Raw genomic sequence first — 24,688 nt, 5'->3', positions numbered from 1 at the left:
TCCAGAAGCTAAGGAAAAATCCCAGTATACTTCCAGGAACCCCTGAGTCAATCTCACAATCTGAACCTCAATCATCGGAAAGGTGTGAGCAGATTGATACTCAGAGTGTATATAAAAAGCGTTTGAGAGATGACGACACAGAATTCCAGGGTGCATGAAGATGATACAAGACTGGTGAGGTTACTTGTAAGTGAATGCAGCACTTGGGTTGAAGAACAAATAAATATTCTTACAGGCAAGAAATGGAGACTTTTTAGGATCAGCATGACTGACAGGTGAAATGCAAAATGAAAAAATATTTCTTACATAATGGAGACATGGAAATGTACTGTAAATGTAATTTATAAAGGCACTACAAGACTATTTATCCCAATCAATCCAATTATCCACAATGTTAAGTGACAACAGCAATAGAACATACACTGTAGCACTTCATTGTTCAAAGCATCTGAACTAGGCAACATTTAAACCAAAGCAAAGAGAAATTACCTCCTCAGTCACCTCAGGTCGCACAACATGTAGAAATCAATGTAAGTGAATGAGAGCTGTCTTAGAGCCGGTTCACACTGCGGGCGATGCGAGGCGACACGACTTGCCTCGCCTCGATCTGACAAGTCGCCCCCGTTCTGTACAATGGAACCGTTCTGAGAGGAGCGACTCGAGTCGCTCCAACTCAGAAAAAAGGTTCCTGTACTACTTTCGGGCGACTTGCATTGACTTCTATACAGAAGTCATCTGCAAGTTGCCGCTGAGGTCGCGGCGAGGCAAGTCGGTGTCGCCTCGCATCGCCTGCAGTGTGAACCGGCCCTTAATGTACACTACTGAAGTCGCTCCGACTTCAGAAAAAGTTCCTGTACTACTTCAATCCGACTTGTAGGCGACTGGTACCCATTGATTTCAATGGAGGTCACCTCCAAGTCCGATCTCCATCTATACGGAGGCGACTCTCAGAGAATTATCAGCTCTCAAAAGGAGTTCCCCCCTGAGAGCTCATTCTCTGATTGGCCACGGCAAGTCGCCTGGCCTGGGGTGACTTAAAGTAGTGTTGTAAGTCGTGTCCAAGTCGCGTCCAAGTCACGTCCAAGTTGCCTCCAAAAGTCGTGTTGCCCCTGTGTGAACCGAGCCTTAGGCTGGATTCACACCTATGCAGTTTTAGTGCTTTTTTCATATTTGCACTACAGTCCATTTAACATGGTTTCCTATGGAACACGTTCTGTAGTGCAAATCTGCAAAATGCAAAGACCACTAAAAATGCATAGATGTGAATCAGGCCTAAGGCTCGGTTCACACTACCGCGACTTGGGATACGACTTGTCAGACCTCAAGTCGCCCCAAATCGCTTGACATCAGAAATTCCATTCTAGTTAATGAGAACCATCTTAATGTACACTACGGAAGTCGTTCCAACTTCAGAAAAGGTTCCTGTACTACTTCAAGGTGACTTCTAGGCGGCTTGTACCCATAGAATTCAATGGAAGTCGCCTCCAAGTCGGATCTCCATCTACACTGAAGCAACTTTACAGGAAAATAAATTACTTTACCCAGGCAAACCCCTCCCTCCCAGAGAGCGGATTATTCTCTGGCCACAGCCAGAGTCGCCTGTCCTGGAGACAATTTTATGTCGAGTCTGTAAGTTAATTAAAGTCACGCTGAAGTTGCCTCCAAATCGCTTTGCAAAGTCGCTCTGTAAGTCGGGTTGCCCCTGTGTGAACCGAGCTTAAGGGCTACATCTGACAATCACAGCCAAAGTCTTGTTTGAAGAGGGCACAGGCACATCAATATTAGAATGTCTCCAGCAGGAAGGACAATGTAGTGCCTCCACCATACAAGATGCAAGGATGGCAGCCAGATACTAAAATCTATCAATCTATTGGAACTAATAAACTTGAATATTATGTCTACACTTCACATTTGTTGTGTATTACTATATTACTCTACAGTGCAAACTGTGCCTTTTTTCACAGTTCTGTAATAGAGATTTAATTCTGATTTATTTATTTATGTTGTAAAATTCAGAAATGACAGTTTTAAACCAATATAAGTATATATACGCTCCCTAAGGCTCGATTCACGACTATGCATGTTGCTTTTGAGCGTTTCTGCAGTGCTTTTTGCGGTGCTTGCCGCGTTTTTGGAAATGCGTTTTTACCGCATTTTGTGGTTTTTTTACAGTGTGGTTGCTTAGCAATCAGCTATATACAGTGTAAAAAAATAATGGAAAAAAAATGCAAAACGCGGCAAAAACGCAGTACTTGCGTTTTTGATGCGGGTCCATTGACTTCTATTACATGCAGAGGCACAAAAATGCATTGATGTGAACATGTTCCATAGGAACCCATGTTAAAAAATTTCCCTGCATTTCTGCAAAATGCAAAATGCATCAAAAAACACGTTAGTGTGAATCAAGCCTAACATGTAATCAGACAATTTGAAATTGCAAGCGTTGTCTGATATAAGGTAAGACTCCATCAGGCCGCGTACACACGGGCGGACTGTTCGCCCAACTTTGTTTGTCAAACAGTTTCGGCAAACAGTCCGCTCAAAATTAGCATGGACGAACATGGCCACACACGGCACTTTTTTGAGCGGACTGTTTCAGCGAACTGTTTGCCAAACAGTTCGCTCAACTTTTGAAATGAACGGACTCGCCCACGTAAGGCGGAGGCAAATCCGCCCATTTCGAGCGCGTGTACAGGTAGGCGGGGCCCGCGAAGGAGACGTCGCGGGCTCCGCCGCCTGGAATGGACTTAAAGGGGAACCCCAACGCCGAAAAAAATCGGCGTGGGGGTTCCCCCAAAGTCCACAACAGACCCTTGTCCGAGCACGCTACCCGGCCGGCCAGGAAAGGGGGGCGAGCGAGCGCCCCCCCCCTCCTGAGCCGTACCAGGCCGCGTGCCCTCAACATGGGGGGTGCCTTGGGGAAGGGGGGGCCGCGCGGCCCCCCCACCCCAAAGCACCTTGTCCCCATGTTGATGAGGACAAGGGCCTCTTCCCGACAACCCTGGCCGTTGGTTGTCGGGGTCTGCGGGCGGGGGGCTTATCGGAATCCGGGAGCCCCCTTTAAGAAGGGGGCCCCCGGATACCGGCCCCCCACCCTATGTGAATGAGTATGGGGTACAATGTACCCCTACCCATTCACCTGTGAAATAAAGTACAAAAAAAAACACAACACAGAGAAAAAATATTTTATTGCACAGCTCCGGGGGTCTTCCGTCTTCGGGGGTCTTCTCGCCGGACTCCTCCGCTATCTTCGTGTAGCTCTTTTACTAGCGGAGGAGCCCGGCTTTCTTCCTCCCCGCCGCCGGCCTCTTCTCCCGACTTCGGGGGTCTTGTCCCCCTCTTCGGTTCTTCTGCCGGGCCATCGCGCCTTCTTGTAGCTCTTTTGCAGGCGGTGGCCCGGTCTTCTGTCGCCGCCGCCTTCCGTTCTTCTGTCGCCGCCTTCGGTTCTTCTGCCGGGCCACCGCGCCTTCTTGTAGCTCTTTTACAGGCGGTGGCCCGGTCTTCTGTCGCCGCTGTCGCCGTCGCCGCCTTCCGTTCTTCTTCTTCTTCTTCTTCCCCAGGAGATGTTGACACGTCGCTCTCTCCGGCCGGAATGCCAGAGCCGCGCTGTGCGGTCACTTATATAGTGACAATGGGGTGGTGTCACATGGTATATGTCACATGGGTTGGTCACATGGGTTGATGTCACATGGGGACTATGACATCGTAAGGGGGCGGGGTCACCATGTGACCAACCCATGTGACATATACCATGTGACACCGCCCCATTGTCACTATATAAGTGACCGCACAGCGCGGCTCTGGCATTCCGGCCGGAGAGAGCGACGTGTCAACATCTCCTGGGGAAGAAGAAGAAGAACAAGAAGAAGAAGAAGAACGGAAGGCGGCGACGGCGATAGCGACAGAAGACCGGGCCACCGCCTGTAAAAGAGCTACAAGAAGGCGCGGTGGCCCGGCAGAAGAACCGAAGGCGGCGACAGAAGAACGGAAGGCGGCGGCGACAGAAGACCGGGCCACCGCCTGCAAAAGAGCTACAAGAAGGCGCGGTGGCCCGGCAGAAGAACCGAAGAGGGGGACAAGACCCCCGAAGTCGGGAGAAGAGGCCGGCGGCGGGGAGGAAGAAAGCCGGGCTCCTCCGCTAGTAAAAGAGCTACACGAAGATAGCGGAGGAGTCCGGCGAGAAGACCCCCGAAGACGGAAGACCCCCGGAGCTGTGCAATAAAATATTTTTTCTCTGTGTTGTGTTTTTTTTTGTACTTTATTTCACAGGTGAATGGGTAGGGGTACATTGTACCCCATACTCATTCACATAGGGTGGGGGGCCGGTATCCGGGGGCCCCCTTCTTAAAGGGGGCTCCCGGATTCCGATAAGCCCCCCGCCCGCAGACCCCGACAACCAACAGCCAGGGTTGTCGGGAAGAGGCCCTTGTCCTCATCAACATGGGGACAAGGTGCTTTGGGGTGGGGGGGCCGCGCGGCCCCCCCTTCCCCAAGGCACCCCCCCATGTTGAGGGCACGCGGCCTGGTACGGCTCAGGAGGGGGGGGCGCGCTCGCTCGCCCCCCTTTCCTGGCCGGCCGGGTAGCGTGCTCGGACAAGGGTCTGTTGTGGACTTTGGGGGAACCCCCACGCCGATTTTTTTCGGCGTTGGGGTTCCCCTTTAAGCCCATTCCAGGCGGCGGAGCCCGCGACGTCTCCGTCGCGGGCCCCGCCTACCTCGAAATGAGCAGACTTTCCTCCGAGCGGGAACAGTTTGCTCATTTCGAAAGTACCCTACACACGGGCGGACTGTTCGCTCAAACACAGTTTCAGCGGACAGTTTTTCGGAATTTCCGAAAGACTTTGTACGTCAAACTGTCCGCTGAAACTGTCCGCTGAAAGCCCACACACGAGCGGACTGTCCGCCCAAACACTGTTCAGCGGACAAGGTTGGGCGAACAGTCCGCCCGTGTGTACGCGGCCTCAGAGGTTTGTGAAGTTCCATACATAAACAAATCTATAGGAACCATACGAGCCCCCGTTAGAAGACATAGAAGAAGGACAAACATAGAGAACCACAGAGAAGGAAGTAGGCCAGTCTGGTATAAAACCGTTTTTATCTCTGTGTAAAGTTTTCCATCCCCAGGGTTACAGACCGAATAAAATATAATGATTACAGAGTATCACAGGGAACGCAATATCACAGGGGACAACCTGGTCACAGGACAAGAATTCCCCTCTGATGATGTGATACTTTATATTAGTATACATTATGTTTTTGTCTCTGTCTGTAGCCCTGATGAAGGAGATGTTAAAAAAAAAAAAAACTGAAAGACGTTGGCACCAGATTGGCTCACTAAATTTTTCTTAGGTGCTCTATATTTCTTCTGCTCTCCTCTCCTATGTACCTATCAGGTAGTGGTAACCCTGGAAAGAGATCAGCCTTTTCAGTCAGTGCTGTTTCATCTGCACCACATGCAGCAGGTTTCATCTACTCTAGAGCTTATTGGTGGAAAACAGAGAAGTGTATAACCCTCTGATATTCAGGGATTGGAGCCTATTGAAAGGATCCAAATAGGTAACTATGTTAAAGAGTACAATAAATACAAAATGGGGTTAATTTACTAAAACTGGAGCGTGGAAAATCTGGTGCTGATCTGCATAGAAACCAACCCGCTTACAGTTTTTTTCTTATTTTTGTCAAAGCTTAACATGATACTAAAGTCTTGCTTTTTTTTGTTTAAAAATAACAAACACATCGTATTTGCCTCCTGTGTGCAGTGGTTTTGCACAGAACAGCCCTGCTCTGGGTGTCCATTCAGACACAGAGCCATGTCTCAGCCCCGCCCCCTTTCTCTCCTCATTGTCTCACTAACTTTGATTGACAGCAGTGGGAGTGAATGGCGCCTGATGTGTGTCTAAGCTAATCAGGAATGAGAGTCCCGGACAAACGATTCTCTCGTGCAACATGGCAAGATGGGGCTCAGGTAACTTTAGGGAGGCAGCATGAAATAACCTCAAAAAGTGGGATTTTATGGGCAATAAAAAAAAATATATATATAATAATAATAATAATAATAAATATATATATAACTATAGAAAACTTCACATATACAAAATGTAATTTATTGTAGAAAAATTGTATTAAAAAAATCACATGGTAATAATACAAAGCATCTTAAGAATAGCACTGTCAACATTGCACACTGCGTTGATTGCCTGAGGGCATTGAAATAAGGGTGCTGTGGGCCTGCCTAGGGGGAATAACAATACAGGCTGAACCCTTTTTCCCATGAAATTGAAACTCATTTGCTTCCTGGGGATTTATCATCCTTTTTTCTGCTTCATTTCAGCCCATAGCATTCTTATTTAAATGCCCTCATTCAATGCACTTTTGGCATTTTCTGGACGTGAACTCCCGCCATCCACTTTGGGTAGGCCTTCAATGGCCATGATAGGACATCCATGTTTTTCTGGAGGAATGCCTCTGCTAAATATGCACATTTATTGTAAGTGTATGTTTAAATATTCATTTGACGCATACTGTTAGGTATGACTTCGTATTAATGTTTTACTAATACGAAGCTGTTTTTTTCAGCAGTGGTATTATTCCCTGAAGAAGATTTATAACAATAATTTTGAAACACGTTGGATATCCCTCTCTGCCGCATTCCTTGTTAGAAACCACGATTTAAGGGAACAGCAAGTAGATTGAGATTGCCACTTCATGGTTCAAACAGCCAAATGTGCAATGTTTGCAAATTTTATTCATACAGTGTGAAATGTTGACAATGCTATTCTTATGATGCTTTGTATTATCACCATGAGATTTTTAAAATAAAAATTTACAATAAATTACATTTTCTATATGTGAAGTTATATATATATATATATCATTGCCCATAATATATGTGTTCTTGTGGATCACTTAAATGAGTATTAGGGAGGCTTAGGGGGGCTGCTGCACACTGAAGGGGTTTTATCTTAATGCATAGAATGCATGATTAGGATGAATAAAACCTTTCCTTTTAGAACCATTTTAACTAAACAAGCTGAAATTAGAAGCTGATTGAATACTACGTACAGCTGCACCAGATTTTGCACTCTCCAGTTTTAGTAAATCATCCCCTGTGTCACCGGGCTGACTTGCGACTATAAAACACCATAAAACAATTGTTTCACACATTTCCTGCATCATGAACTGAACATAATGGAAATATCTACCACACGATAAACTAGTAGAAAAAAATCAATGCAGCTTTTCCTTTCCACTTTCCACACTAACATCCTCCGCTGTAGTTTATAGAATTTTCCTACAAGTGTCTAAATCTTGTTGGGTTAAAATGTGTATTCGTTGTTACAACTGGTCAAATATGGCGCCCTGTGACAGGTTGTCTGGTCTCGTTGTGGTGTCCATCTTCTTTGTTATCACTGACTAATTATCTTTTCTACTGTTTCAGGAAGGTGCGCTGGAGGTTTATATGGTAAAAAACTAGGGATCGAACGATATTGTTTTTTCAGGGCCTATACCGATTTTTTGGCCGCCTTTCAGGCCAATAGCCCATATCAGGTGTGCATTTAAACTTTTGAAAACTGCTGTGGGTGGGTGGTTGGCTGGTTGACACCCTGTTGTGGGTAAGTTGTTGGCTGGCTGGCATTCTGCTGTGAGTAAGTGGGTGGCTGGCACCCTGCTATGGGTGGGTGGCTGGCGTGTCCTCTCTGGTTCAGACCTTCCATGGCATGCACTGTCTGAGGAAAGGGGGCGGCGGCCTTTGTCCTATCCTAGTAGAAGAAGCCTTTCTGAGTCCTGACTTCTACCCAGGCCAATGACATAGCAGGCCCCAAAAAGATGGCCACCACGGCAGGGGGAGATGATAAAAACATCAAAGACCAGATCACATGACCAGAACCCAGCAAGCTAAAACTTAGAAACAAAATCATTCACAGAAGGTTAATTCATAGCTGCCTGACAAGATAAAGGTTTGTACACGCGTTGGGTGGCATTGGCCTGGTTCAATAGCAACCAGCCGGCAATCGGCCCGTGTGTACAGCAGCCGGTCTGACAGAAGCTGCCTGTTTGGTTGGCTTCTGTCGAAGGGGCATGACTGAAAAAAGTCTGTTGATCGGCATCCAATCAGTGCTCTCAGATATTGCGGTGTGTGGGACCGCCCCCCACCCCCTGTCAAAACACAATAGCTTATCGCATAGTTTGTACAGTGGCTCCTCCTGAGCTGTCAGTTTTTTTTTTTTTTTTTCATTCAGCCTCCTGGGTTGAACGAAAAAAACCCGAATAGTGTGTAGCAGGCATAACTCTGACACCAGAACAAATTTGCAGATAAGGAGTTTGAAAATCAACATGCTTACATCAAGTAAGTGAAAGTACTGAAGTCTTAAGATCAGTCAAACAACACTGGCAATGAGGATAAATTGCAGCATCGGGTGAGAATGTAACACCACAGAAACGCCAACCAGGTAATTTTAATGAGTGTCTTCAGGACACCCAGAGATCAGCCAACATGCTTTATAGTTTAGCACGGCTGACCTGTTTTAGCAACCAAACTGCCACTATATATGAAGGTTTATACTACAAATTCACCTCCTCTGTGAGGTATGAGAAGATTCTAGTGATCTTATTGACCGACAGATCCAATCTCAGCCTGTCATTTCCTCAGCCCAGGAGTTCATTATCTGACTGGTGGCATGCTACTGGATGTTATTTGTGTACAAACGAGGCAAAGCTGCAGATTTCATACAGGTCAGAGGTCCGACGGTCGGGCGCCCTCATTATGCTATTTAATGAACATCGATTACCTGATTGCTAAGTGACATGAGCTGATTTAGCTGTGATGATTCCAGTCGGGGGTCACGACGGCACTGAGAAGTTTAAAGCTGGTAATTACATTATTTAACTCAAAGTCTCAGCTGCATTTTTTATTATTATTTGTCTGTTTTATTTATAGTGGGAGGAGCAAAGCTGCATTGTAATACTAACATAACATACAGCACAGAAAGCGGGAGAAATCATGGGTTCGCAATAATAATATAACGGGGGTCAGAGATTCATAGTAATAATATAATGCACGTGGGGAGGGGGGCGAGGTTGAATCAGAGTTTCAAAATGATAATATAATCTATGGGAGATGTACAGGGAGGGAAGGGGGAGTCAGTAGTTCACAATAATATAATGCAGGGAGGATCAGGGGTGCACAATGATTATATAATGTATGGGGGGGTCAGAGGTTTACAAAGATAATATGTACGGGGGGAGGAAAGTTCTCAATAATAATACAATGTATGGGGGGTGGGAGGAATGTTGAGGGTGGGTTCAGAGGTACACAAAAATAATATATAATAATATAAAGTAAGGGGAGGGGGTCAGACATTCACAATTATATAATAATATAATGTAAGAAGGAGTCAAAGGTGCGCAATTATAATAATGTACAGGGGTTGGGGATCTCACAATGACAATATAATTTCCCCCAGTTGAAGGAAAGTGAAAATATAACATTGGACTCATAAGGTTATCTCATAGATTTTGCTATCTTAAAGTATTGATTTTTAATGTAAATAATTTAGTTTCCGGGCAGGCGGATTCTACACCCCAGAGGATCTCCGCGGTCTCCTTGGCTTGTAGTTTAATGTTACAAAAATGGAAATTGAAACATCACAGCTAAGAGGTCCAGATACAACTGCATTCAAATAAAAGCCAGGAGTTCAATCCAAAGAGTATCCTACACATTTCGAGGGTCCAAAAAAATGCCCCCTTTATCAGGGCTTGATTGAACATGATGCGAAATGGATGGCGAATGTAAACGGTCTATAAGTGAGCTGGACATTTAAAGTTATTTCTTCCGGTGTGATTACAAGCACATGCCTTTTCTGCATGACAATAATGACATGACATAATGTACAGAGGGTGTCAGAGGATCATAATATATTGCATAGGAGGGGTCAGAAGTTCACAATAGAAAAAAAAAAGTACAAGGATAGGTGGGGAAGCAAAGAGGAGTCCTGGACAGCCGCACACTGATACAAAACACCTTTATTGAAAAAAGTTTTTAAAATACAAATTCAGTCCATATGGTACAGAGGCAGAGCTAGATCGCTAATGTGTTCCACACCATATTTTGGTGCTTAATTACAGCTGAGAAAAAAAAGTGCAAGGATGGGTGGGCATGGGAGGATTACAGTAATAATATAGTGCATAGCCTGAAAGCCAAGCAAGTGCGGGCGTCTGAAGTCCAAACGCCTGGAGAACACCTGTACCTGCATGGCTGTAAAAATGGGACAAGTGGTTGTTTCTGTGCAGCCGCTGCGTTCCAGTAAACATAAATGAGTCTGCCTGCATGTGAATGCACAGAATATCTGTGTGTCTCTTGCTGGTAAACGCCTCCCTTCACATAGATGTATGCTTAACCACTTCGCCGACCAGCGCACGCCAATACATATCCTAACTTTGAAGTCCTGTCATGCTTTTTTCCTACTACAAAGGACGTTTACATTCCTTGTAATAGGAACAAAAGTGACAATCTTTTTATTTTTTTAAACAGTATAAATAAAAAATAAAAGGTAAAATAAATGAGATTTTTTTTTTTTAAACGCGCCCTGCCCCTACGAGCTTGTGTGCAGAAGCGACCGCATAAGTGAATTGCGCCCACATATGAAAACGGTGTTAAAACCACATATGTGAGATATCGCCGCGATCGGTATCAATTTACTTAGCGTGACATTATCTTTCACAATATGAAAAAAAATTGGGCTAACTTTACTGCTGTCTTATTTTTTAATTCAAAAAAGTGTCAAAAAAAGTGCACTTGTATGGCCGCTGTGCAAATATGGTGTGACAGAAAGTATTGCAACAACCGCCATTTTATTATCTAGGGTGTTAGGAAAAAATGTATAATGTTTGGGGGTTCTAAGTAATTTTCTAGCAAAAAAAACCTGTTTTTAACTTGTAAACAACAAATCTCAGAAAGAGGCTCGGTCCTTAAGTGGTTAAGTATTACCATGTGAATGAGGCCTAATAATATAATGCAGGGCTTACAATATTAACATATTGTACAGGTGGGTCAGAGGTTCACAATAATAATACAATGTATGGGAATTGGGTGGGGGGTTCAAAGATTTATAATAATAATATTAATAATAATAATAAAGTGTTCAAGGGGGTGTGGAGGTTTAGAGGTTCACAATAATAATACAATCATCGGGGAAAGAAGGGGGGTATAAAATACTGTGCTAGGAAATACAGTACTGCATATAGATGGACAAGTAGCATATAGAACAGTGTATAATATGAAAGATATAGTGCTACGTTTAGAGGATACAGTATAGAGCCTACTGTTTGGATACAGTGTAGAATAATTAGTGCCTATGTGGTACTACTTTTTTTTTTTCTCTGCAAAACTTTTAGGCAGGTGTGAAAAAAGTTGTACATTAAGGGTTGGTTCACACTAGGACGACTTGTCAGGCGACTTAGCCGCCTGACAAGTAGCGTCCCGCTCTGTACAATGGACACAAGTTGCTCCAACTTAGAAAAAGGTTCCTGTACGACTTTGGGGGCGACTTGCATTGACTTCTATACAGTCGCTGCATCGGTCGCGTCTGGGTCGCCTGAGGCAGTCGTGCTGTAAGTCGTGCTGTCTCAGAAAGAACCGGACCTTAAGCGGAACTTAAGGTTCCACTGTAAAAATTTGGCAATGCTGGAGCCAACACAACTCCTGCACATGCACAGGAGTGATGTCATCCCTGGCCAGCCAATGAACGCGGCTGGCATTTAATACCCAGAAGTTGGCCACTTGAAGATGTCAGCGGCCGGCGGGGAGCTACAGGATGTTGCATCTCTGGAGCCAACGTAAGCATAGTTCAGCTCTAAGAAAGCTTTCAGAAATAGAAGTGTTAATAGTTTATTTTTATCAATTAACAAAATGCAAAGTAAATGAACAGAAGAGGAATCCAAATCAAACCAATATTTGGTGTGACCACCCTTTGCCTTCAAAACAGCATCAATTCTTCTAGGTACACCTGCACAAAGGTTTAAGGATCTCGGCAGGTAGGTTGTTCCAAATATCTTGGAGATCTAACCACAGATCTTCTGTGGCTGTAGGCTGCCTCAAATCTTTCTGTCTCTTCATGTAATCCCAGACAGACTCCATGATGTTGAGATCAGCACCCTGTGGGGGCCAAACCACCACTTCCAGGACTCCTTGTTCTTCTTTATGCTGAAAATAGTTCTTAATGATATTGGCTGTATGTTTGGGGTCAATATCCTGCTGCAGAATACATTTGGGGCAATCACGTGCCTCCCTGATGGTATGGCATGGTGGATAAGTATCCGCCTGTATTTCTCAGCATTGAGGACACCACTTCACTTGGTGCCTTACCTGCATTAAATTAGCCACAGAACCTGTGTAATTTGTATGTGTTCGGGTTTAATGGGATGAGGTGGTAACCCTAGTCCTCCTACAGGCAAATATTTCAAATTTTGACTCTTCAGTCCGGAGCACCTGCTGCCATTTTATGCATCCCAGTTCCTATGTTTTTGTGCATAGTTGCGTTTTTTTAGTCTTGTTACCACATCAAAGGTATGGTTTTTGCTTGCATTTCTTCCATATAGACCACTTCTGGCCAGTAGATGGGTGTACCTGGATCCTACTGGTTTCCACCAGTTCCATGCTGATGGCACTGCTGGACATCTTCTGATGTTGATGGGAAGCAAGCACAATGTGTCTTTCATCTGCTGCATTACATTTCATTGACCGATCAATACGCCTATGGTCCTCAACATTGCCCGTTTCTTTGTGCTTCTTCAAAAGAGCTTGCACAGCACATCTTGAAGCCCCAGTCTGGTTTGAAAGCTTTGCCTGGGAGAGACCTTCCTAATGCAGTATAACTACTTTGTGTCTTGTTGCTGTGCTAAGTCTTGCCATGGTGTATGACCTGTGACATGAAACGGTTCTCCACAACCTCACCTTAGTAGCAGAGTTTGGCTGTTTCTCACCCAGTTTTAAGCTTCCTACACAGCTGTTTCTGTTAATAACTGTTTCAACCTACATATGAAATCAATGATCATTAGCACCTGCTTGGTATAATTGGTTAATCATATACCTGACTCTAAGCCCTTGTACACGCGGTCGGACATTCCGACAACCAAATCCTTCAGATTTTGTCCGAAACTGGTGTTGCCTACACACGGTCAAAGTTGTCAGAAAATCCAATCGTTCGTAACGTGATGACGTTATTTAGTTACAACCGGACTACATTCAGGCTAGTAGCCAATAGCTTTGGTCTAGGAATTTGATCTGAGCATGCGTGGCACTTTGTCGGATCGGAATTCTCTACAAACGATTGAAAAGTCCGATCGGATCCTGTTGCCGGAAATTTTTTATATTCAGCTCTCAAACTTTGTTGGTCGGACATTCCGACGGAAAAAGTCAGATGAAGCCCACATACGGTCATATTATCCGACAACACGGTCCGATCGGACATTTTCCGTCGGAATGTCCGACCGTGTGTAAAAGGGCTTAGACGGCTTTCACACCAAGCTGCGGGTGGTAAAACGCCGCTATTTTTAGCGGCATTTTACTGTTGGATTTGTAACGCATTTCAGCTGCTAGCGGGCGCTTTTACCCCCCGCTAGCGGCCGAGAAAGGGTTAAAACTGCCCTTAATAGCGGCGTTTTGCCGGTGGTATTGCAGCGCTGCCCCATTGATTTTAATGGGGAGCAGTGGTGGAGGAGCGGTAAACACACCGCTCTAAAGAAGCTGCTGGCAGGACTTTTCCTGACACCCTGCCAGCGCACCGCTCCAGTGTGAAAGCCCTCGGACTTTGACACTGGAGATAATGGAGCAGCAGTTTGAGGGCGGATTCAAGGTGCTATTTCTAACACTATAGCACCTGCAAAATGCCCTCGGTGTGAAAGGGGTCTAATCCTACAATATCTCCTACTTTGCTCAGGTGTACAACGTGTGCAAGTGTAAAAGTTGATACAGGTTTGAAGCCAAAGGGTAGTCACACCAAATATTGATTTGATTTAGATTTTTCTTCTGTTCCCTCACTTTGCATGTTGTAAATTGCTAAGAATAAAAATAAATAATGAAAATATATACTTTTTAAAGCATTCTTACTTTACAGTGTTTTTTCACACCTGCCCAAAACTTGTGTGGTTCTGTATACACACTCACATACAAATATAGGGAAGGGGAAGACTCATGTCTGGCTCACACATTATATTGAGTGGGTGCCCTGGGAATGTTTTTAGAGCCTCTAAGCAGAGACAAGTGACAAACGGCATAAAGTGGTGAAGACAAAGCTGGCTGTTTGCAAGGAGACCAAAGGCCTCCAATGTGTGAAAAGCATAGTGTGTCGGGGAAAAGGTGTGTGTACAGTGTAGGATAGAGAGACTGTTAGAAGTGATAAAGCTGAAAATATAAACAGAGGTTTGGAGATTTCATATGCCATGTATTCTAAAACAATCAGCCAGCCAACTTAAATCATGCAAGATTGTCAGCACATGCACAAACTGTTATATCATGAGCCAGATATGACAACTCTGCCAAAAGAGGAAGCACCGTCATCCAGAAACAGACCTGATATTCTACCCAAATATAGATAACTGTTCTCTCTAAGCCCTTGTACACACGGTCGGAGAATCTGTCGGAATGAGTCTTATCGGACCGTGTCATCAGATAATCCGACTGTGTGTGGTATGCATCGGACTGATTCCGTCCGAATCTCCGTCCGACCCAATTTTCCAACATGTTGGAAATATTTCCCGACCAACTGGGCCGGACGGACCTAATCCGATCATGTGTAGAGCATTTTCATCGGACCAAGTGCCACGCATGCTCAGATCAAATTCCTACATCAAAGCTATTGGCTACTAGCCTGAATGTAGTCCCATCGTAACGAAATTACGTCATCACGTTCTGAAAGATTGGATTTTTCGCCAACTTGGCCCGACCGTGTGTATGCAACCGTTTCGGACACAATCCGTCGGACTAAATCCGACGGGCAAAATCCGACGGATTTGGTTGGCAAAATCTCCGACTGTGTGTACGTGGGCTTAGGACTGAATCCTACTAAAGGAGAGGTAAATGTACTGCACAATAATTTAGAGTTAAGACAGCAGCTCATTACATTTTCTATCAGTGATTAACACCACTGTTAGCCAGAAGCACCACACGGAGGGTAGTAGAATAGAATTATGGTGTAGCTGAAGCAGGTCATACTGCGCAGGAGGTGAAAGAGAAGCTATGCAGGAAGCCCAAAAGAAAAGAGGGGGGAGCTGAGCATTTAGCAATACTAACCTTTAAAGGGGGTCAAGGCAGCTGTGGTCTCTTCTAAAAATTAAAAACAATTCTTGATTAGGGAAGTGAGCAATAATGCTTGGGAATAGAAATAAATCAGCGTGACACTAGAGCTATATCAGCATTGATCCCTCCCCTGAGGAAGTCAGGAATTCAGCCTGCCCCAAAGAGTTTGCACCACACCCACACGGAGCACCATCACTGTACCATTTATTTTGGATATGGACTCCTCCATTCTAAATACAGAAGCATGGCTATCACCTTTCTGCATATTCAATCTACACTTCGTATCACTGCTGGAAAAACCTTATGAACCTAAGCTCTCCTCCCTTCTCCCCTCGATACCAAGAGATGGTGAGTCTGACCAGTTAATGTTCTTCAGAAGAGAGGGTGTTAATGAATAGCAATGGAAATGTCTCACCACAGTATATGAAACTGCTTGATCAAACTATTCCCTGTGGAGCTGATGAGCAAAACACATTCAGCCATAGTAAAGTGTCCGAAATATGGACAGAGTGCGTTAATCCTGCCCTGTAGAACAACCTTTGAAGAATGAAATTTCATTTATATTGGTTGCTCTGGTGCAATACAGTTAATTTTTATATCAGACACTTAGATGCATAAGAAAGCGCTGAATCTGTCTGTATTGTTTTATGACCAAATGACCAAATCTGATTCACACTTTAACTGCTGTCATTTTCCTGGGCAAGTCTGAAACTGACAGAGCAGCATTTGTAGTTCTTATTTCATATAAAATAGAAGATAAAGAGGCATCTCTGAGTATACACTGTTAACTGATTTATTAAATAAAAGATGTTTAAATACACTCACATTTTGTGACGTGTAATCAGGCACATCGACAGTCCATGTTCGGTGTTAGGGCAAGCCAGGTGCTCACACTGCAGATGGTCTGCCGCCATTCTGTATGATCCTTAGCTGGCTGGATGTTAAGGAAGGACCAGGAACGAGAGCTAGGAATGGACAATGAGCAGTGGGGAATCAGGTGCACTCCTTTTGTCAAGCTCAAGCAAGTATACATGCTCCTAAACGTGTCGTGATCACATCCGGTGAGGTTATCACCCCCCGACGCTGTGCCTCACCAGCATTCCACCTCTCGCTCCTGGTGTTTCCTCAACATCCAGCCAGCTAAGGATCCTACAGAGTGGCGGCAGACCGTCCGCAGAGTGAGAACCTGACTCCCCCAACACCGAACATGGACTGTTGATGTGCCTGATTACACATCACAAAATGTGAGTGTAATTTAACATATTTTATTTATCAAATCAGTTAACACTCTATACTCAGAGGCGCCTCTTTATCTTCTATTTTACATGGTCTTTGGAGACCACTTCTACTCTCTATTAGAAGGCTTGCCCTGAAGTGTTGATTTTATTCCCTGATGGACTTGCTTTATATTATTGGGCATTAAACCCATGGATATTCATGAAGACATTTAATACCCCTAAGGCTCATTCATTTGTGCTAAACGGCCTTGTGTAGTTCTTATTTCATACCCTTTAATAACTAGGCATGAAATACAAAGGTGTGAATTTGAGTACCCTTGTTGTCTTTTACCAACCAATCAGCATTTGGCTGGTGGTCATCTGAGACATGGATACTTTGTTCCACCGTTTACACATGAGCTCCACAGTAGCACATCACCTCATCCATCAAGGATGAGATGTCTGGTGAGCAGCCACTTTGAATAGGGAATCCTGAGAGAGCCCCATTCACTAATGTCGTAATCAGGTAAAACCAGCTCCCTGTCCAAGGTGTATGGAGCTCTCTGAAGGCTACACGAAGGACCAGGTTGTAGCATTAAAACAACTGTACTGACTTAATTAACTTTACATTATTTCAGCAGGAGGAGTACAACCCTCATCTAGATTGGAACAGCGAATGATAAAAAGAATGGGCTGACGTCTGAATAGCCACTGTGGATACAATTACAGCTGCATTCCATGTAAATAGCCCAAGCGGATGTATGTCATGGTACTATTAATAAAACATGCATGTTGTGACGGAGAGGATCTAGATCATTCTTCCCATATACGCAACACAAACATCTCCCATATTCATTTCTAGACTTTGCATGCTAAAATGAGCCACATTTCCCAGATTATTCCAGGGGAAGGACACGCAGGTCTACACTGGTATTCATCCTCGTTTTCATCTATAAAGATCCATCTCCTTTAGTCTCCTCTACAACTGATATTCTCCAACCAGCACAAGTAAATATGAAAACCCAAATTGTGATTCATACAGCAATACAAAATAAATGTGAGAGAAAAGAGCTAAAAAAAACAAAGTGATGGAAGGAGTAAAATCAATAAAGAAAACATAAAAGAGAAGGAACATACAAATAAAATACTTTTTTTTTAGCAGTACTGGAGCATAAGGACGAAGACACCGAACACAATATGGACTGACCGGCTACACAACTACAATAATAGCTACAGAGGATCAACTGAAACAGTACATCATACAATCAGGTTGAGGGTCTTTGTGAGGCTGGTCATACAGACAACAATGGGTTCCAATTAGTTAAAGTTCACCAACACATTAAATTAATCTTTCAGAATAAAACCCCATTGTACACACAGGTTAGAGCAAAGCATTATGGGAGACTGTGGCACAGGCAGCACACATGGGCCCACACAGGGGAGGACACACGGTGGGGACATCAGATGGACAGACACAGCAACTCTGTACTGACCTTGCAGTAAGGGTGAGCTGGTAGGCTGTAATATCTCTACAAGTGGCAGGAGATATGGGGTGGGGAAAATAAAAGGGTCGACTTTACACAACAGAATTCAAGACTAAATCAAAACAAAGTGATTTTAAAATATAATAAAACAGGTATAAAAAAATAGTTTAAGGATAGAACATTGCAAATAAAAAGCTTGTAGCAGGTGACTTCATATCATAGCGTCAGTAAGATATGAATTTGTATCTACCGGTACTTGAAGCAAAATGTGATGATCCCCTGGATATGGCTTGCAGAAATGACCTTGTAACATGACGATGCTGTAACAGATGATGGAAAAGCAAAAGATCTTCCAAATGTACAGAGACCATCACTACCACCCACTGCTCTTTCATTACCCAAGGGTTTCTCTCTTTTCAGCATTATCCAGTTCTCCAACCAACACTAAGGACCACACGTAAGGATAATGCTGAGATCCCTGCATTCTGCTCATGGAAGGCTCTTAACAACTTCTTATAAAAGAGATTTGACAGAGGACCACAAGAAACACTGAGGGAGGTGAAAACATATTGGGGACAACTGGATAGGTCTTCTTGGCCCTCAATATTCACCAGCCCAAGAAAAAAAATCGGAGGGGAGCCACTGTGAATGCCCAACATTCCAATTCATATGCCAGCATTTGTAAACTGATTTCAAAATAAGGACCCTCCATTAAACCCCAGCCAAAATCTGAGCTAAACAATTCCAAATATATATATATATATATATATATATATATATATATATATATAACACACACACACACATATGTGTCCTAAAATCCTGTGAGTTGCTGGAGAACAGCACACAGTGGGAAATCACACAGCTTTCTTGTCTTTGTACCAATTATGATGGCCAACCATACTGAACTATATGCAGATTACACGCAGTCAGCAGCGGGAAGAGGTGCAAATGATTGGAGGCTACAGATGAACTGATGATGTAGACAAAGTGAGTTTTCACAAATGTCATCAGGGATTGAACAGTACAAAGATAAACAAGTAACAAACCTGTGAGTCAATGTATAAAATTTTCTTTTTTGGCTGTATGTCGGAGAAGCTCTGGGGATTGTAGAATATCTGAACTGAGCCGATCTCTGTGTGTAAGCCTCAACACCCAGAAATAAATTAACCTCCATTGTCCACAGCTCAGCCTAACAAACCTCTTTCATCCATTCACATTTCCCCCAAATGACAAGGCAGTGAGGCTTGACCAGGTGTATAGAAGTGGGATTCCTACGTATAGAGGTCTGTGTGTGCGCAGACGAGCCTGTCAGTGTGGGATTAGCGTACAGTGGAGCGTGGCTGAAGACAATATAAGATGGTCGCTGTCTCATCTATAGAATTGCTTACAGGATTTAAAGGGTTTTTGTAACGATGATCAGTGTGAGACATGACTGGAAGAGATGGTTGTCTGTGTAGAAAACTGCATTCTACAGCAATGAATGTATAAGGAGCATACCAAAATGGGGAGTGGAATATGGAAGAGGCCTAGTGTGCTTCTATGCATGACCAGTGTGACCTTTTCTTACACACTCACCGAACAAGATGACGCTGGCGTTGCTGTGACCTAATCGGTTCATGGCTACACATGTATAGTTGCCGTAGTCTTGCTCAGATACGTTAAAGAAAGTGACACGTGAATAGGTTTCCCGATTCTCCACCTTCATGCCTTTCCGTGACTCACTCAACCTGCCAGATATAAAAAACATGTCATATGATAATCATACAGAAATGTGAGCCTACCAGCTATTTGAATAGCTCTATACCTGTGAAGTGATCGTGTGCAAAGAACAGAAACCCCCCGAAAGCAATCTGTTATCACCTTTCATCAGTTTAGAACAGAACAAGAGCTTTTTGTACCATAATCTCAGTTTTTTACTCTGATCTATTTCATTTCTATACCTGTGTACTCATGTACCCTTTCTAATCCACCCCCCCCCCCCCCCACTACATATCATACTCCCGTCTGCACCTGTGCTTGTGGCTATCCAACCATCCTCTGTACACCCTTGTCCATGGGTACTGAGCTCTCTTTTGTACCCCCCTTGTCCAAGAGTGTTGTGCTCTCCTCTGTACCCCAATTTATGGTTAGTGGGCTCCCCTCTGTAGCCCTGTTTATGTTTATCTGGTTCTAATATGTTTGTCCTCTACCTGTTATGGGTATCTGGCTTCCCTCTGTAACCTTCCTCATGTGTATCTGACTAACCTTGATAGCCCTCACCCTTAAGTATCTGGTTCCCCTCGGTAGTTCCTGCCCATTAGTATCTGGTTCCCCTTATTAGCTCCTGCCCATTAGTATCTGGTCCTTTTGGTAGCCCCCCACCCATAGGTATCTGGTTCCCCTTTGGCAGATCCCACCCATATGTGTCTGAGTCCCCTCAGAAACCAATATTGGAATCTGCCTTCCCTTGGTAGCCCCCACTCATCAGTGTCTGACTCCCCTTGGCCCCCATCCATGAGTATCTGGCTCCTCTTGGTAGCTCCTGCCCATAAATACCTGACTTCCTTTAGTAGTCTCAACCCCATAGGTATCTCGCTCCCCTTGGTAGCTTCCACTTATGGGTATCCTGAGCCTTTCTGTACGGCATCTACTAGGTATAACAGATATGCTCAGTAGGGTTTAAAGTACAAAACAAGGCAAATTTTATTGGAATAGATACAATGTGACAGAGTACCTTTTATCTTCCTTGTACCAGAAGAAGTCTGCTGCTGGAACAGCCAAAGCATCACATTGCAAGATACCTTGATGGCCCAAAGGAACCCCGATATTCCGAGCATCCAGGATGTATGGGGGGTCTGTAAGGACACGTAGCATCAAACAACAGACAGCAGAAAACTCCGGGGAACATATATGGATGGATTGTTCGATGCTTTCTGGGTTTCCTAGACTGTTAAACACATTCAGGTTTTGTAGTTCTGTTGACACACATTTACATGTATTTATGCAAGCAAAAACTATTTTCAGCTTTCTTGCAGAGAGGAAGGTGGCAGGGGTTTCTAAAAATACAGATATAGCACATCACACGCACAGTAAAAAAGTAGTAAGCATTGGGGTTGGATATATAATTTCTGCCTTCCTAGGCCAGCTGTCAAGGCTTACACATGAGAATGTCAGAAAACTGATATGTGGAAGGCTATGTGTTGCCCTGGGATTCCTGCCGCCCTAGGCTACGGCCTATCTTGGATATGCAGAAAACTTTCCTTGATGAGCATAGATCCCTCAATGGAGGAGTACATATTGGTCCATAATTATATGGTGTGTGTGTATAAGGACATATGGAATACCTCTTGGAATAAGTATACAATCCATCAATGATTTCGTTTTTTATATATAATCTGTTTCACCATAAGTAAAGTTATATATTTTTTTTAACTAAACTACATAAAGTAAAAGTCAGTTGCCTAATATGTGTCACAACTTTTAAACATCATAGATGTGCAAATGCTTTAAGTGCGGCATCTACAAGGTAGATGCATGCTGATGATACACAATCAATATGCTAATGTACATGGAGAGCCGCTTGTCAAAACGCCGTGCAGGCACACTAACAAGACATCTGAAACATGGGCAATAACAGACAAAAGATTAACACGGAATACCTTAATATGCTGGTAATGTGAGCTAGTGGAGCCTGAACACAATTAACATGCAGAAAGAAGCAAAATTCCTGAGCTGCATTCTAACACATCATACCTCTAATGTCTGGTATACAACTCTTAAAAGCAGGAGATAAGCTTGTGTCAGTCCCTGCAGGCATGTAGACTATGATCTCAAAGTGCGGCCATATGCAGGGCTATAAGGTCATCCTTCTGTCATTTAAATACAGCACTTATCTCTGTTCTGTTAGAAGTTCACTAAAAAGGTGCATGGGGCAAATATCACACATTCCCCAAAATCTCATCTTGTGTTCTCATCCTAGTTCTAATTAAAAAGTCCTTGAAGAGGTTTCATGTAAATATTACAGTCAGCCCTGGCTTTCTTTTTCTTATCCTCACATCTAAATGTACAGATCTGCAGTTTAGATAATCCCCGGAAGAGTTCTGGCAAGGAAACACAACCCACCTAGCTGCAGCTCGAACCAAATCCCTACTTGGCACAGCCACATTTCCACTGCATTTACCACTAAACTCACTCTTCTACTCTTTAAACAGATAAAAAGATGGATTCCAATCCTCCCTAAGGCCCCTTTCAGACCTATGGATCCATTTTTACTCCTCTGCTTGCTGGCGGATGACAAGTCCACCTCTGCACTCTGTGCAGGGACAAACCTGTCAGAGCTCCGCTCTCCCTTATGGGGGGATCGGATGATTACGGACTGCCTGTCCATTCTCATCCAATCCGCCAGACGGATGAAAAATAGGGTTTGCATCTGTTTGGATTTGGAGGAGCGGATCGGACATGTCACCGCTGACATCCGACACTCCATAGACCTGCATGGAGCGCCCGTTCAGATCCGCCTAAAAAATTGACAGGCGGATCTGAACGGTCTGCACATGTGAAAGGGGCCTAATGGTGTATTGAGGCAAATGGTTTTATCTCTTTTATTTGTGCCAACACAAAGAACAAATGAGCTTTTCCTCAAGACAAACGTACTTGTTACCACAGGAAAAAGCATTTTTTTTCTTTCCCTGTCTACGCCAGGACCAGATACCATTACATCACATTCTGACTTTCTATGCAGTGCTTTACTAACACCCCCAGCTGAGAATATGACAGCCACAGGACCCCGAAAAAGACACAGGCTGAATCCTGAGAAAGGCAATGGCACCTCCAAAGAGCTCTTCTCCTTATCCAACATAAAATTGGGGTCAGTCCCCATTTAACCTACTGGAGAGTCCATGAATAATGAACACCAGAAAACTAACTGCCTCTGACCCAATAAAAGGAGGAGATGGGAAAATTGCAGCAGTCATTCTATTGATTATTCAATGGCGACTCAGTGTGTTTACTGAGATAAGGCTGGCGGCCTTCTAGGCTTATCTCTTTATGAGCTCATCCTAAATATTTAACTAGAGCTCTGAATGTCTTTCCTGCATAAGTCAGTAATTTCACTTACAGTTCACTGTGACTTTAACCCTTCGGACATCCGGAGAAGAGACGTCATTGGCCGCGCTGCACTCATATAGCCCAGACTGTTCCCGTGTGATTCCTGTTATTTCCAGGTACTCATCTTCACTCATGAAGCCATGTGCTAGAAGAGAAGAACATACGTGAACAGAGTGTTTATATGACAAACAATATACAGAGATCCAAGGCACTCAACACTCAACTGTCAAACTAACACTGTCCACAACTTGTCAAATGTAAGATACAATGTGCTCCCAGGTTTCATTTCACTAATTTTACTCCATTCCTTAGGTTCCCAACCAGAGATATAGCCTGTGGTACTAATGACAGGTTTAGTATGGATTTCTGCTTGATAACATTATACAAATATATTATACTTCATATACAAAAAAGAAGTAAACTAGTATTTTGGTTCTTTAAAACATTAGGACATTCCTTGATATAATATACACACAATTATGTGGTGGAGACAAAAAATGGACACATATCAAATATTTACTTTTTTGTGTTTTTTACAATGTGAATTACAATAGGTTCATACATTCACTGGCCCTCTGATGTTACCAGTGTCTCTAAAAAGCAAAACTAGGGGACTACAAGAGGAGAAGAAAGGGGAAACAGACATGAGCTGCTACAGGAGACATACAGGATGGACCGTATGGGAAACATCTAACCCAGCATCCTACTGCAAGAAAAGGCATTATTAGACACTGGTCTGTAGTCAAGATAGGAAAGGAAGGGGTTAAAGTGGAACTGAACTGAAAAGGTGATGTTATAGGGAACATTGAGAAATGTTAATCATGCCTAAGTGGTGTTTAAAAAAAAAAATGTATCCTTTGTCTGAAATTCCCCCTGAAAATAGCAGAGCACTTCCTATGCCTTGGCACTCTTGTTCTGTTGCCGCATAGCTGTATATCTGCAGTGTGAGATCATCTAAGACACTGCTGACCGCTACTCCTACAAGATATGGAGTGAGATTTGGTAATACCATTACAATGTTACTCAATGTTCTCCTTGCTGCAGTGGAAGCTGCACCTAAGGACCTGCAGTGCAAGGATCTTTCTGCTTTTGCTTCAACAATTCTCTGGATCTATGCTACCTACACCTCAGACGTTACCATACAAGTCATCAGAGGGCAGCTCTGACACGAGGAAGCAAAGCACAGCCTTCACCAAGATGGCCACCTCTACACAGAGTCACAGTGCAGAAAAAGGCATGTGTAATCATTAATGGGGAAATGATCAGCTGCAGGGAGACCACAAGCAATACTGGTGGGTACTTGTCCTCTGCTTTATCCTCTACTTATTTGCCACAGCTTATTTGCCCTTATTTGCCACAGCTTCCAAAGTTTGAGTTCACTTTGATATACTTTCATCTGTAAGGGAAGGAGTTAGTTACCCCTGAGCTTCCCTGAATCTGGAAAGGAAATGTTAGAAAGCTCTGGTTTCCCGGCGAGATTAGTCCTGATCTTCCTTGGTACTGGAAGGGGTTAGGAAGCTGGAGTCTACCAGAATCAAGGGATACCAGAACTTCCTAACCTTTTCCCTTTCAGGATAGTCTCTTCTAATTCTGAAAGAGAAAAG

General features: G+C 43.8%; 1 protein-coding gene across 8 annotated transcripts in view; it reads right to left on the bottom strand.

The window, feature by feature from the left end:
* The window catches only part of LOC143934346 (neurotrimin-like), a 1,051,135-nt gene that overhangs the window by 3,427 nt on the left and 1,023,020 nt on the right, over window positions 1-24,688 (bottom strand). For 4 of the 8 annotated variants that reach the window (XM_077457895.1, XM_077457899.1, XM_077457900.1 and 1 more), the window contains 5 exons: window positions 23,095-23,229; window positions 20,713-20,833; window positions 19,575-19,726; window positions 18,006-18,041; window positions 15,290-15,322 (listed from right to left, as the gene is read on the bottom strand). In XM_077457895.1, the coding sequence (XP_077314021.1) occupies window positions 15,290-15,322; window positions 18,006-18,041; window positions 19,575-19,726; window positions 20,713-20,833; window positions 23,095-23,229 (477 nt within the window). Of the gene's footprint in view, window positions 1-15,289; window positions 15,323-18,005; window positions 18,042-18,227; window positions 18,317-19,574; window positions 19,727-20,712; window positions 20,834-23,094; window positions 23,230-24,688 lie in introns of those variants that run through there. The other 4 variants (XM_077457896.1, XM_077457897.1, XM_077457901.1 and 1 more) reach the window with 4 other exon arrangements.

Source organism: Lithobates pipiens, unplaced genomic scaffold (genome assembly GCF_037356315.1).
Source record: "Lithobates pipiens isolate NorthernLeopardFrog02 unplaced genomic scaffold, aLitPip1_a1.2 Scaffold_27, whole genome shotgun sequence".
Taxonomy (NCBI): domain Eukaryota; kingdom Metazoa; phylum Chordata; class Amphibia; order Anura; family Ranidae; genus Lithobates; species Lithobates pipiens.
The sequence above is the reverse complement of the archived record's forward strand: the minus strand, read 5'-3'. Positions and strand labels throughout refer to the sequence as shown.